General features: G+C 42.2%; 2 protein-coding genes across 5 annotated transcripts in view; both read left to right on the top strand.

Annotated features, from left to right (window-relative positions):
• The window catches only part of HEATR5B (HEAT repeat containing 5B), a 47533-nt gene extending 45217 nt beyond the window's left edge, over window positions 1-2316 (top strand). The window contains exons 35-36 of the mRNA XM_080998462.1: window positions 28-241; window positions 1752-2316. Coding sequence (XP_080854588.1) covers window positions 28-241; window positions 1752-2056 — 519 coding nt within the window. The 3' untranslated portion in view covers window positions 2057-2316. The remainder of the gene's footprint in view (window positions 1-27; window positions 242-1751) is intronic.
• Window positions 2317-7375: 5059 nt separating this feature from the next.
• STRN (striatin) overlaps window positions 7376-15532 on the top strand; it is a 53503-nt gene continuing 45346 nt past the window's right edge. For 2 of the 4 annotated variants that reach the window (XR_013983601.1, XM_080997693.1), the window contains exon 1: window positions 7376-7819. Coding sequence is in view for 3 of the 4 variants with exons in the window: in XM_080997693.1 (XP_080853819.1) it covers window positions 7526-7819 (294 nt within the window). In the remaining variant the exon portion in view is untranslated. The remainder of the gene's footprint in view (window positions 7820-15532) is intronic. The other 2 variants (XM_080997695.1, XM_080997694.1) reach the window with 2 other exon arrangements.

Here is a 15532-nt window from a genome sequence, read left to right as displayed (position 1 = left end):
ACAGCAATCTTTTTTTATTGTGATTAGGTTCAAGCCAAATGCTACCAGCTTCTGCTTTCTGTATTCCAACACACCAATCGAGCCCTCTCAACCCCCTATATCCATTCGCTGGCACCAATAATGGTTGAGAAACTGAAAAGTGTGGAGATCAACCGCCCAAACAACAAAATGGAACTTTTAGCAGTCCAGGAAGGAATCAAAGTTCTTGAAACACTGGTAGCTCTTGGAGAAGAACAGAATAGTAAGTAGCTTGAATAATAATTCTCAAATTGTACAGTACCTGTAATAGTTCTTTTTCTAAAGCTAATTGTCACAGTGGGAGGAATGGTTTCATAGACGGTGGCTGGGGAGAGAAGGATTAAACCTACACCTGGTATTTAATTTTAAATACCATACAGCATGATTGCTAATCATGTCATTAATGCTTTGAAGATAGGCTGTAGTTTCCTAGTTCAATGTCACTGCTAACAGATCTAGTGGACTCCCAAAAGCAACATCACCTTCAATTTTAATGAAGAAAAATAAATGCTCCCAGGTTTGGAACACACTACCCTAGAATGGAGGGACACGGGTGGCGCTGTTTGTTAAACCACAGAGCCTAGGACTTGCCGATCAGAAGGTCCCTGCTCCTGCCAACCTAGCAGTTCCCGGTGGGAACCTAGCAGTTCCCGGCGGGATGGTAAACGGCGTTTCCGTGCGCTGCTCTGGTTCGCCAGAAGCGGCTTAGTCATGCTGGCCACATGACCCAGAAGCTGCACGCCGGCTCCCTCGGCCAATAAAGCGAGATGAGCGCCGCAACCTCAGAGTCGGTCACGACTGGACCTAGTGGTCAGGGGTCCCTTTACCTTTACCTACCCTAGAATGTGGCATTTCCCAAAAGTAGTTTTTGGAAATTATGAATTTATAGATTATGGACTGTATCCAATTGTGTCCCTTCAATCACAGAAGGTTATTTGATCCAGTAAAGGCTTCCATGAGTGGAAGAGTGAGTCAGCAAAAAATAGCTGCTCCCCTTTCCCACTGTGTGTCTCCACCTCTGCCAAGAAATACCGGCTCCAGAAGATTTGACTAACTCTTAGAAGCAGTGTAGGAGGAAGCACAGGCAGCTGCAGGAGAAATGGGGGAGGGTTGTAAAATTCACTTTCCTCCCTTTTCTGGTCCCGGGAGATACATTTCAATATATCCCAATCACCCTAGTCTGAATCTGTAATAGGCATGGAACTCTCACACTCTAAAAAGCTAACCTATTTGTTTCAATTGGTGAAGCGGATGTTGCATTATTGATTTTTAAAAACCAAGATGGCTCTTTCACTGAAAAGGAGCAAAGGCGGTCTGCACATGCAGATGGTTCACTTGTGCTTCAGAGTGCACGCAGCAAACAAATCTGTAATAGTGCGGGTTACATGCTTTGTGATATGCTATGATAATTCAACAGAATCAAAAAGAAGATATAATAAATGCCACCTGTTCTTCTGCAGGTTATATATTGCTAAATGTAGTTTTATCCTATATCTGCCCCCATGGTAACACAGTACCTTAGGGAAACATTTGGCTGTTCTGGAACTGAGCACAGTGTGGAGTTGCGAGGCGGTCCTAAAAATAGTTCTTCGGCTTTCCTTTTTGGATTTGTATTAGTCAGAAATGGATTGAGATTTTGGAGTTTTTATTCTTTAACAGAAATAAGTGAACATGATGCTCTGAGTTCAAGTCTATAATTTTAAATTGTTCTTTTTTCTTCTTCTTCTCCTTAGGAGTCCCACTGCTTGCGCTTCTTGTTCCCACCCTTATTTCTTATTTACTGAATGAGAATGCTTTCTCTTCTGCATCTGTGGTCTCAAAAGAACTTCATGAGTTTGCCCTCCAAGACCTAACACGCATTGGACCCCTTTATCCTCATGCATTCAAGACAGTCATGGGAGCAGCCCCTGAATTGAAAATACGGCTGGAAACTGCAGTGCGAGCAAGCCAGGCGAGCAAAGCAAAGGCAGCTGCCAGGCAACCACCACCCACAGTACATTCCACTCCAACAATTAAACTTAAAACTAGCTTTTTCTGATTTATTCTTATTGGAACCAATCATAAAATCGATCACCATGCAATATATCATTCCTTTTGTGTTGCTGAATAGCACTCTGTATTTTTGCATTGTTTGTCTGTGGCTATCCACTAGGGGTTTATGTTCCTAGGTGTGTGTTATAACTTGAAATCTGTGCATTTTAAGGGACGTAATATTATCTATATGTACATAGATTTTTATGAAATGGAATAAGTTTGATCATGCATCTGAGTCTGTGTTAAACTATCTCCTGTAACAAAGTGTTTTGTGTGTTACTTGGTGGCCTATATTTTTAGACTTTTAGAAATATCAGGTTCAGTGTGTGGTTATAAAAGCTGGGTATATATTTATTTTCCCTGGGCAAATTCACTGATGTGAGGGGGGGAAAGGGCAGGCCTGCCCATAAGGCCAGGTGTGGCAGTCGCTTTGAATGCTCCACTGCTAGCAGAAAAGCAGCACTGGTTTCCAGCAGCACAGGTAAGGGAGGCTTGTGGGGTGGCAGTGGGGCATCAGCAGGGTCAAGCAGCAAAACAGGAAGTGCCTTCCCTGAGGGGGAGAGTAGGAAATTTGTGTACATTAGTATTTATCTAGTAATGTCAGATGCGGTAACACATTTTTGTACTAAACATGCACATACACAATATGTCAAGCCTGTTATGTCATGAAAAAAAAAAAAAAAAAAGAACCACTGGCTATAGCCAGATTCGACAGGGATAGCCATATTTGTCTTGCTACAACAAAAACAAGAAGACATCTTTGGTATATTTTAAGACCAACACATTTATTGTAGCATAATATTGCATTTACCTAAAATCCAGTTTGTCAGATGCATGCTATGGTGGATAGATACCTCTTTGTAACAGACATAATGTGTGGATATAATTTACAAAAAATACACACAACATTGCAATCAAAACTCCATTGTGAAAAATACTCAATAGAACAAAAATGTGACAGAATTGCACTTCTTTTTGCCAAATGTTCCTGTCAAGACTACTATAGACCAAGATGACCCATGGAAAGACAAACAAGAGGCCAAGACCCTATGTTTCTTTTTTCCCATATTATTTGGTTCTTTACTAAAAGAGGTGTACTCTTAGGCAGCACGTTTATTGCCAATTATATGACACAAACACAGTCCACACTAGCAGCTTGTTATCTAGTACAGAAAGCATTTTCTATAAGGAGATAAACTTGATTTTCATAATACTTCTATGTCTTCTGTTAAAAAAAGGACCAGCAACTGAAACAATTTCATTGAACAACAGAATCTTCTGCTTCACAAAGGAGCCTTGCTTTCCTCTGGTAAAGCTAGTACAGGACCATGAAGTGAATGGGCAGTGGATGGTGTTCATTCTCTGCTAACACTAAGCCCCTGCTGTCTGAGCTTTCCACAATCTAGTTTGATCTTAGAAACATTTTCATGCTTCTGGTTGAGAAATGTCTGCGGGCCTCGCACATTACGTAAGATCAGTTCTCTAAGTTATGGATTTTTCTGAAAGGTAGGGCTGTTTTGTTGTCATAGATTCCTGAACTGTTTGCAGTAATAGTGTGGGAGTTACTAGATGATCTTTATAACTAAAACAGGCTGGACAAGATATATATATATATATCTTGTCCAGCCTGTTTTAGATCATATATATATTTTTAATGATTCTCAAAACTTACGGATCCCTGACAATTTCAAAAATGAAATTGTTATTACCCAACTAGCCTGATAATCTATTTTCATACTTTAAACATACTGAAAGTGTTCTATGAGAAATGTGAACTATTGTGACCCACAATGAAGATAAGAGATGGATGCAAACAGTGCTTGTATAAAAGCCAGCTGGCAGGGTTTTTTTTTTATATGCATAGAATTGCATCCAAACTGCACAAAGAATGCGTGTAGGAGACAGAAGACTGGATATGGTTGTCACAGCAACTCCTGATACCAAAATAGTTTATTGGAAGGAGACTGGTTCATGACAGTGGTAGGCGTAATCCGCTGCCCTTCACCATCTCTGGTGTATAGCTTTGGTCTGTTCCTTCTGATTATGAGACATTATTCCAACTCTGCAAGCTTCCTAACCAAGCTTCCTTCAAGTAGGATGGGGGGCAGGGCTTGAGGCTTATGAACACCCCATCCTACTTGAAAATCTCTGCTTGTCAGAGCTCTAATTGTGACAGCAAAGCACATACTGCAGTACTTAAGCAAACCAACTGTGACAGTAAACATATATTTTCTTAATAAGTGATCATTACATAATAATTGCAACTCTTTGAAGTTAATTTTGTTTTAAACTTTTAGGCTGTAGTTTTTTGTTTGTTTTTAGTCTAGTAATACCAGTTTTCCACTTATCTCAGTAAAACCACCCTATAAAGTGGGACTGGATGCCTAGGAGAGGCTGACTTAAACTGTGTCTTTGTTGGCACAAAAATCAGGTCAGTTTAACAATGATTGCACCATAATATGCAACTAGTTGGGATCTTCAGGAATAGTGTTGCATGGTCATCTTTAATCTTAGTCTCTAGATTCTAGAGTTAGATATTCCTGACCCAAAACCTCTGTGGTCCAATCCAGCGGGAAGTCTATTTCAACTCAAATATGCCCAATATAAATGGTGAAGGATCAAATTTTAAAATAAAGGAGGCAAACGAATGCGGGTGTCTAACCAATTACTCCCTGGAAGTCTCTTCTTTTTCTTCAGCTGAGCTCCAGAGCAGTAGTCTCTGCTGAAAAAAAGGCACTGCTAAAAGAAAGGCACAGAGCCACATCCTTTGTTACCTTAACAATGCTTAGCTAGAAGGCCACTATCACATCGAGAAGCGAGCCTGGCTGTTTCAGGAATTTGAATCCTGAACTCTGAATAGTTGCACTGGAGTGCAGAAGGAGTTAAAATGTAGTTTGCACACTTTTAAAATGTCTTCATATCTGGTAGTACACAAAGGATAAGCAAACCAGAATAGCTGTTATGAATACAACCAAGTTTTTTAAAAATGTAGTATTTCTTGAAAACAAGGTTTAAATTACACAAACAAATATTAGATGCTTTGAAACTGCTTTGAGCTCAGTACTGCAGGAGGAGCTCAGTACTGTGGAGGAGGAGACGAATCCAGGAAATCAATATAGAGGAACAAAAGAAATAAAAATACCATAAGAATATCTCACAGCTGTTCTATAAAGAACTAACCCACAACCTGAAGGGTGGCTGATCTAATCAAAGAAGAATGTGAAATTCTGCATAGGATTAGTTCTCCAGACCTTCTCTTAGTCAAAGAAATGAACAAATACCGTATTTTTTGCTCTATAAGACTCACTTTTTCCCTCCTAAAAAGTAAGGGCAAATGTGTGTGTGTCTTATGGAGCGAATGCAGGCTGCGCAGCTATCCTAGAAGCCAGAACAGCAAGAGGGATTGTTGCTTTCACTGCGCAGCGATCCCTCTTGCTGTTCTGGCTTCTGAGATTCAGAATATTTTTTTTCTTGTTTTCCTCCTCCAAAAACTAGGTGCGTCTTGTGGTCTGGTGCGTCTTATAGAGCAAAAAATACGGTAACTAGTGAAGGTTTTCAGTAAAGCGTCTGGATTGGGCTGCATTGTGAAGGGTTATCCTTGTCAGGCTGTGGTTTAGTGGTTAGAGTGTTGGACTAGGAGACCAAAATGCAAAACCCTACTCAGTCAGGAAGTTCATTGGGTGACCTTGGCCCAGTCTTAGCTTAACTCACCTCACAGGGTTGTTTTCTGAGGAGAAAATGAGGAAGAGCCAAGAAGGAGAATCATGAAGGCCACCTTGAGCTTAGAGGAAAGGTGGATGTAATGGCAGATGAAACTGATGGACTATATGGAATTGGCGGAAATGACTGGCAGAATCCGTGACCAGGGAGAAGAGTCGGTGGAAGAAGATTGGAAGAAATTTAAAGATTACCTACAGAAATATTGCAAAATTAAAGAATGTTAGAGTGATGGATTGAAATTAAGTGGTTTCTAGCTGTACAGGCTCAAAAGTTAAATACAGATCAAGATTAAGGATTAGGATTAAAAAGGTTAAAAGAATGGAAAATTGGCTATTAATAGATAAAAATTTAATGTTATATTAAGATTAAGGATTGGGATTAAAAAGGAGGGAAAGGAATTGCTGGACAAACTGAATTGGAATACAAAAGAGGGAGGTATGAGGAGGTCCAGAAAATAAGTAAATTCAAAAGTAGTGATGAAAAGATGGAATTGTTTTTAACTGTTTTTTTCTGTTGTTTTCTTTCTGTATTTTGTATTGTGTATTTTTCTTTTTACTTTCAAATTCTTTTCTTATTGATGTGTCTCTTTTTATCTGAAACTTTAATAAATATCATTAAAAAAAAAAAGAGGAAAGGTGGATGTAAACACAACAAAGCATAGGCATCATTTATAGACTTGGCAATAAATGTCTTCTGTTTATCTAGGGGAAGAGAGGAATCAATAATCAAACAATGTCTCCATTGGACAGAAGCAGAAGCAGCTGCCTCAGGGAGTCAAGTGCTGGGACCAGGGGCGAGCTTATGAAGGACAAAGGTGTGCGCGCAGCTAAGTGGCCAGTCCTTCACCGGCAGTGAAGGACGCTGTTTCCGCTATTGCCAGTGGTGCAGAATGAGTCAATTCCCAGTTTGATCAGATACTGTACTGGAAAGGGGAGACCTCGTGTCCTTTGCCTCTGCTCCCATCAACACCACGCCGGCTCCAAACATCGCTTGTAGCAGTCGCCTCTTTTTTGCCTAATAGGACAAGCCCTGATTTTAGCTTCAAAGAGGCTCCTAGAGTATCGATAGGTTGTGTAAACATGGATCAAATACAAGCGTCTGCATAATTACTTTTGTAAGATGCTAGTGCACGTGTAGCCCCCCCCCCCCCTTTTAACAGATATTTGCATTTTAAATATCTAAAATCCCAGTGCACCCGACCGTAGACTATTCAGAAGTAGCATGTTCAGTCCTCAAGGAAACTTCAGAGCTTTTAAGTGATATTTTGGGACGGGGCTTTCGCCAGCATATCTTCCTTTCTTCCTGACCACGAACGATGCACAGTCAACTCTCTCCTGTTTGCAGCCATTTAATCCTGAGCAGAGAAAACGGTGCGGAAGGGCAGTTACAGAATCCACTTGCGACTAGCGACTTGCATAGAATAGCCTTCGGAGCCTCGCTCTCGATTCCAAAAACCGGACGGGAAACAAAACGAACTCCATTTCCCAGCATGCCCCGGGCCCGCCCTCTCAACGCTCGTTTCCCTCCCTCTGCCGTGTCCCTAGCCGGGCGCCGTAGCAGCCGGCGGGGGCGGCTGTCAGGCGTCTGACGGCGGGCAGGACGCGCCCAGTTTGTTGCTGCTTCCACTGAGACGCGGCTGCCTGACTAGCGGGGCGCGGGCGTCGTCGGCGTCGTCGTCAGCGGCGGCGGCTCCAGGGGCTGCCCGGCGGTGGGGACTGCGTGGCGGCCTCGGGCCGCGGCGACGGCTCCGGCCATGGACGAGCAGGCGGGGCCCGGGGTCTTCTTCAGCAACAACAACAACAACAACGCGCTGCTGCTGCCGCCGCCTCCGGGCGGGGCCGGGCAAGGGCTGGAGCCGGGGGAGGCGGCGGCGGCGGCGGCTGCAGCCGTAGCGGCGGCGGCCGGAGGCTCCTCGGCGGTCCCGGCTCCGGCCTCTGCGGCGCGGGCTCAGTACAGCGTCCCGGGCATCCTGCACTTCCTGCAGCACGAGTGGGGCCGCTTCGAGGCCGAGAGAGCCGAGTGGGAGGCGGAGCGGGCGGAGCTGCAGGTACCGTCCGGCCGCTTTCCCTTCGCCTTTCGCCTCGTCCGGGCCGCCGCCTCTTCTATGCAAACATCTCCACACGCGCGTCTCTTCCTTCCCCTTCCCCTTCCCCGCCCGGACCTGTCTGCTGTTCTTCTCTCCTCCCTCCTTCCCCCCATCTCTCTCTTCTCCGTGCTTCCCCATCGGTTTAGCCTCGGAACTGTGGAAGAGGAGTGTGCCTCTGAGCATATGCAGAGCGCCTTTGCCTTGAGTGATTATTGTCAGCGCGCACTCGCAACCTGGGGGTTGCGGGGAGGCTTTCTAGCTTGTCTAAGCTGGCGGGGTCTTTCTTTTGAAGAAACAAAGCCCTGGTTAGTGCTAGGCGGGAAGGGGCTAACAGGAGAGCTTCCTTTGACAACTGTTAGCTTGGGTCAGGCTTGCCTACAGGATGTACAGGTGCTTGGTGCCATGATAATATTATGGTTTTGGTCCCAGCAGAACATGAGTTGTGTATGTGCCTCCTTGCTCCATATGGGAATAGGAAAGGAGAGAGGATGTGATCTGGTAGTTGCTCTCCCAAGTACTACCCTTTTGAGAAGGAAATTATTAGAGATTTGTGTGATGTCTGTTAGTTATCTTTAACCAATATAGAATTGATGTGTCCCGCATGTAAAACAGCTTTGTTTTGGAATGTTGACTCAGTATGTGTGAACATTTTTCAAAGCACATCACATACATTGTCTGAGAAATACTTACAACAGTCCTGTAAAATAGAGTGATATTAATATCCTCACCCGCTGAAGGCAATTTCATTCAAATGGCAAGGGCCTCCTCCCTGTTTCTCTGTGCCCACTCACCCATCTTTCATGGAGGCCAGTAGTGGTGTAGTGGTTAGAGTGTCGCACTAGGACCTGGGTTCAAATTCCCACATGGCCATGAAGCTCACCGGGTGACTTGGGGCCAGTCACTGCTTCTCTGCCTAACCTACCTCACAGGGGTGTTGTAGGGATTAAATGAGAAAAGGGTACATCAGTTACTGATACCAATTTGAGCTCTCTGGCAAAAAAGGTTGCACCAAAGCCCCACAATATGTTGGCTGAATGGGATGCAAATTTGGCAGTTGGTTTATTGTGGGGAAAGTGTGAGGTCAGTAAGGGTTTTTTCTGATGCGGCATTTAGTTTCTTTGGATGGTGGAAACAGGGCTCCCTATTGTAAGGAGCTGTAGCAAGGTTTATGATTTTCAAGCATTTCAGAAGCACTTCTTTGATGTGTTTGTACCATGTGTGAAAAATCTTATGTCAGGCTAGTTGGTGAAGAAAGTGGAATGGAAGGATATACACATGCATGTTCTGTCAGTATGGGCATACATGTGCAAAATTAGACAAAACCTGCAAGGTGTGGAGTTTGCTGCATGTTCTTACATCTTGGGATATTGTGTACCCCAACCTTATGATAGAAGGCTTTAAGATCTCCAAACAGCATGCTCTGTAGTAGACATGCTAGCTACAGTGGGAGTTTTGCTCAGCAGGTGGTTCAATTACTGTGGCCTTTACTAGGTATTTCAATTTTTAGTGGGTTCTTAAAAACCTTAAATGTACAAGTGCAACAGGATGAAGATTCCTTCTGCATTCCAGATTGTGCAAGAAGCTACCAACATAACTTGGACTTGGTAGTACAGGCAACTCCCCATTTATGCAGGGATTTCATTCCGGGTCATTGCGTGCTTGCATGAAATTATATGAAATCGGAAACCCATTGGAAAAGCCTGCATAAAGGCCCCCCCACCCCCAGTTCCTCCCTTTTAGTGATATTTCAGTGATGTCGTTATGACGTTTCTGGGTTACTTCTGGGTTCAGGATATGTGCAGTTGTGCATGATCATGCACGTATTGGTTGCGTCCAAAACAGGAGCTGCCTGTAAATCTTCGAGCCTGAACTTGTCATAGGCTGCATAAAGTCCCTGGTAAAGGCACTTATCTCTGCTGTTTCTCCTTTTTCAGGTTGAGCAAAGGCTGATTGAGCGGTTCATGGTTATCTAATATTGTAGAATAGCCTCTGCTATTATTCCACATGAGAGGCTGTTGTGTCATTTGAAGCAAAAAAATGTGCACTTCACTATCATCCATAGATAGCATGAGTTCTGAGATGCTCATTAGCTATACAGCGGATGGTAGTTTGCCACAGAGATGGTTGGAAAAACAATCAAGGATCAATAACAAATTTGCATTGAAATGGCAAATGTGAATCATGTAAGCAAGTATAAGGCACATTTGGGGCAAAACATTGCAACTTCACATATATGCTTACATGTGACTGGCCAGGAAAGACACCTTGCTAAATTCTGTGCTAGAGAGAATTAAGAAAGGAATTGAAAATAAATCTGCCCATGTCATAATGCCATTTTCAAAGCTATGATACAACCACACTTGGAGTCCTGTCCCGTCCTGCTTGCAGACTTCTTCTAGGTATATAGTTGGCCACTGTGAGAACAGGATGTACTTTTCATCTGACACAGCAGGGCAGATAAATGCTAGTATAGGTAGTTGCTAGCTAGCATTTGTGTATGCAGAGAATAAGGTTATAAACCCTTTCTCTCTCTGCATCATTTGCTATACAGTGGTGCCTCGCAAGACGAAATTAATTCGTTCCGCGAGTTTTGTCGTCTTGCGATTGTTTTCGTCTTGCGAAGCACGGTGTCGGGAAAGTTTTGGAAAAGCTTCAAAAATCACCAAAGTCTTTAAAAACCTCAAAAAAGGCTACCACACCGCGTGCTATGAGTTGCTCCTCGAAGTCAAGTCGCAACTGTATTAACGGTGTTAAGAAAAAGGAAACAAACTTGCAAGACGTTTCCGTCTTGCGAAGCAAGCCCATAGGGAAAATCGTCTTGCGAAGCAGCTCAAAAAACAAAAAACCCTTTCGTCTAGCGAGTTTTTTGTCTTGCGAGGCATTCGTCTTGCGAGGTACCACTGTATTTTGTTTGTGCTGCTGATTGGTTTAAGTGTTTGTTTATCTATTAGATGTTTTTCATAGAATCATAGAATTGTAGAGTTGGAAGGGGCCCCAAGGGTCATTAACTCAAATCCATTGCTTCCTAGCCTCTGGAGTAGGAGAAAACAAGCTTGTTCCATCCTCCGTGTGGCAGCCCTTTAGATATTTGAAGATAGCTATAATTTCTTCTCTTGTCTCGTCTTTACCAGGCTAAGCATACTCAATTCCCTCAACTGTTCCACATAAAGCTTGGTTTTGATCATGCTGGTCACCCTCCTCTGCACACATTCTAGCTTGTCAATATCCTTTTTAAATTATGACACCCAGAACTGGACGCAGTACTCCCATGTGTAGTCTGACCAAGGCGGAATAAAGCAGGAAAGTTACTTCTCTCGATCAGGACACTATACATTTGTTGATGCAACCTAGAATAACATTAGGTTTTTTTGCTGATGTATCACACTATTAACTAATGTTAAGCTTGTGGTCTACTAAAATCCCTAGATTCTTTTCACATGTACTACTGGCAAGCCAGGTGTCCCCCATCTTATATTCATGCAGCTGGTTCTTCCTGCCTCAGTGTAGAACCTTACATTTGTCCCTATTGAACTTCATTTTGCTCATTTCGGCCCAGTTCTCCAATCTGTTATGGTCTTCTTGAATCCCAATTTTGTCTTCTGTGGCATTGGCTACCCCTCCCAGTTTGGTGTCATCTGCAAATTTGATGAGCATGCCCTCCGCACTTTCCATCCCATATTGTGATCCTGATTATTTAAGCATTGAAAAGTGGAGGAATGTATCTCCATGTTTGCTCAGTGCTACTGGTTAAGCTTGCTGTAAAGGTGCAGTCCTTTATACATTTACCAAGGAGTAAGCCCCATTGTACACAATAGGATTTGCTTTCAGAAAAGCCACGGGTACGATTGTGTTGAGACATTACCAAGACAGATAAGTAGTGACAATAGTGCAAAGTGTACTCTCTTATGGGGTTATTGTATTCGTTAAAATTTCATAGCCCAAAACCCTACAAGGTACTATAATCGTAGCAGAATTAAGAGTCCTAGTCTGTCTGTTGTAAGCTTAGTATTTTTAGTTGCCTTCCTATGATTGAAAGTGTGCAAGTAGAAATAGAAAAAAAATCAAATGTTCCTATTGAACTAAGAAGTGAAAAATCAGGTTAAATTATGTTTCTCACCTGTGAAGAGTAAGTGACTTGCAATTTGTGGAATAGTTATGTGACTAGCTGCCACTTCTCTGGTATTCTAAACTCTGACATTCTAGATTCAGGATAATCTAGTTCAGTGGAAAATTAAATATTACTGTCTGCGCAGGCGAGTAGTGTCATTTCAGGCAGTGACAGTAGGGTTTGACTGACATGTGCATCCATGTTTGTGTTCTTTGTATTATGTGCACGTAGGAATATAGGAAACTGCCTACTGAGTCAGACCATTTGGTCTATCTAGTTCAGTATTGCCTATACTGACTAGCATCAGCTCTCCGGGATTTGAGGCAGGGTTCTCTCCCAGACCAACCTGGATATCCTGGGGGCAGATACTGTACCTACCACTGAACTACATCCCTTCCCCTAATGCAAATAGAGAAATCTCACATGTTATATTTCAGCTTATGCTGTGTTTCTCTTTCACAATTATTCTACATGAGCAAGTGAGACTTAATGGAGTGCTTTCAATATTAATTGGCTATAATCCAGGAATCTCATACCTTGTTTGGCACATTTTGCTGGACTACAGACTCCTATTTTCTGGGGAATGGCAAATCCCCATGCCATATGATCAGTTTTAAAACTTGAGGCAGATGACGTGGAGATCTTCTTATTTCTGGGAGATCCCAAGTCCCACAGGATTTTCTAAATTACCAGAAGTAGCTTTCAGGATTGCTGTGATTGATTTACTGCCATCATCATACAATGATATTCTTTTGAAGTTGAAGCATCTCTGAGACTAAATGCAATTCTGTGCACATTTATTTAGGATTAAGTTCTACTGAAGTAGGCCTGCTTTCTGAGCACTGCATAGAATTTCTCTACCTGCTAATGATTCAAGAATGAAATGGAATAAAGTAACAGTCAACACTGGAGATAGCATCTTGAAAGGTTCTGCTGGAGCAACTGCTAATTGTGCAGATTTTACTTTATTTTCTCCTTGGGAAAGTACATCAGATTGGAAAGGTGACATCTAAAAGTTAATTTTCCTCCTCTAGAAATAGCGCTCTGTAGATTACAGGCAGATGGTACTATAAATGCAGATGTACTGTTTGTCCCGCTGTTTGTGGGAGTGGGAAATTCTCATAATAGCAATGGTTTTTGAGAACACTGCTTGGTTTAAGCAGTCTTTGGTCACAAGTGAATGGTAATTTATGTCTTCAAAAAAATCTTCTTGGCTGCTTTTGCTTCGGTGATGAGAAAATGAGTTTTTGGTAGAAGTTTATGGCCCTATGTTGGAATGGTGTATTTATTACCGGAGTAGAGCCTACTAACAGTGTTCTCTTGTACAGAATCAAGCAAAGGGTTACTTCCTCTTTAGAAAGCAGAACAGAAGACAGCTCATGCAAACGGTATTGCCCTGTTTATTTACTTAATACATTTATCCCCCACTCTTTCGCAGAGTACCTTACAAAAAAAAGGTAAATCATCCATATAAAATACAAAACAACACAGTATCACAACAAATATTAAAAGTACCAGGGAAAAGCACTGCCATTTTCCAGGGATAAATATGTTTTTTAAAAAAGATTTCTTCCACTTGGCAAAAAAAGACAGCAGAATTTCACCAGCAAGTTGCCATCACTCAAAAAGCCTTCTGTCTGATTACTACCTGCCACACCTCAATCAGCAGGCATATATGAGAAATCCATTCAAAGTTGACTTCCTTCAGTGGGCAGGCCAACACTGAGAGGCACTTAAGGTACCTAGAAACTGATACTGTAATTACAACCTTTGACTTTCTTTAGTTTTTTTATTATTTTAAAAACATGAGAAAAAATAGTCTTTTATGAATTCTTTTATAAACTCTGTGGGTGTAGGAAACCAGCACACATTTATCAAAGATAGATTTGGGTTAATGCTTTCCTGTGCTGTAAAAAAATGAAGCAGATTTTTTTGTGTGTGTTTTGTACAGCAGCACATATACTGAAAACTCAAATTGCCATATCGTCTTTGTTTCTCATAATAGGCATATTAGGATCAGTCAAGTAGTAATCCTTTCCATTTTTGAATTATTTTGTACTGACCCTTATTCAGACTTGTCCCTCCACTAATGGAACGGCTCCTTCCATTTGTGGAAAGGTTGGAGATCCAGCAGAGGCTCCCAATGGATGAAGCAAGGAGGTGATTTGTATTGATTCCCCCAGCAGTGTATCCCATCCTTTTCTAGTGGGTCACACAATCCTTCTGAGCAGCACTGTAGGGGAAAGGAGGAATTAGTAACAAGTGCCTTCCCTTTCCTTCATTGAAAGTGTCCCATGAGCATGGCTACCTCAGGCAGCTGATTTTGGGTGTCATGAATGGGCAGGAAGTGGTTCGTTACCTGGTTAATTTTTATTGTGTATGTACTCTGAGGGAGAGGCATTTAATGAAATTTTCTGTCTCGGGTGCCAAGATCAGTTGGCCAGCCTTGCACCTTGATGTGGGGTTGAGGTGCTATTTCCTATTCCGCCTGTGGCAGCATAATGCCCTGCTCATGAGAACTCTGGATCTAACTCAGACTGTTAATTGCTTTTCAGATAAACCTTCAAACAATATAAATGCCTTGCACAGGTGCTCTGCAAAAGCTGCATTTCGTATGCAAAAACATACGAAAAGGACTACTAGAATTGAATACAATAAAAACTGGAGATTTAAACCTGAACACTTCATTGATCACAGCCCTTTTAGTCTGAGGGGCGCTGAATGCTCTGCAAAAGATAGCAAACTACACTCTTAGATAGGTGGGAGAATCATTGGTTGATCCAAGAGATCATCATGGGAAAGCTGCGCTTAGAATAAGCCTTCCACACATGTATCCACCAGGGTAGTTCCAAATCTGCGTCCCTGTTCTTATTGCTAGCTCACATTGGGGTTTCTGTCTGATGGAGGTGCATGCCCCTATCTAGACCCACCAGTTTTTAAGCACAACTGAAAATGGGGCTTGTATCAGTTTGTGATTTAATGCTGCTCTGGCATATACTTGCTATTGATGTTTTGTTTATTTGATTTTATTTATTAAATTTGTATCCCACCCTTCCTCCCAAATGAGCGCAGGGTGGGAGACAGTAAGTGATAAAACATCTTTAGAACTATTCCAGTACAGATGCAGAATGGGAAAGATGCTATAACCTGAGCAATTTAATGTATCGTACTTTCCCCCTTTCCAATGTGACACTTTGAAAAAACACGCACAACTACCTGACCCAAGCCAAAGCTGTGAATAAAGTGTGCTCCACATCATTCAAAATCTTCTGTATTGACTTAAAATGCAAATGTATTTGAAGCTTTTGCATCAACTCTTTAGATCGCAATTTATTCTGTCTTCTGTTTTGTTTTTGTAATCATCGCCTGTTCTAATAATACCACAGTCCTTCAGGCTATATATAACAAACACACTGCTGGCAAACAGCATTGATAGCACTCCAGTCATGTGATTCTCTCCCGCCCCCCTTAACTTTATTGCAGAAATGATTAAATGTCTAGAGCACAATTAAATGCATAGTATGTGCATATGTGTGTATGTATATGTGCACACATGCCTATATGCA

The sequence above is a fragment of the Podarcis pityusensis genome (assembly GCF_964106645.2).
Source record: "Podarcis pityusensis genome assembly, chromosome: 3".
In the NCBI taxonomy this organism is placed as follows: Eukaryota; Metazoa; Chordata; class Lepidosauria; order Squamata; family Lacertidae; genus Podarcis; species Podarcis pityusensis.
The sequence above is the reverse complement of the archived record's forward strand: the minus strand, read 5'-3'. Positions and strand labels throughout refer to the sequence as shown.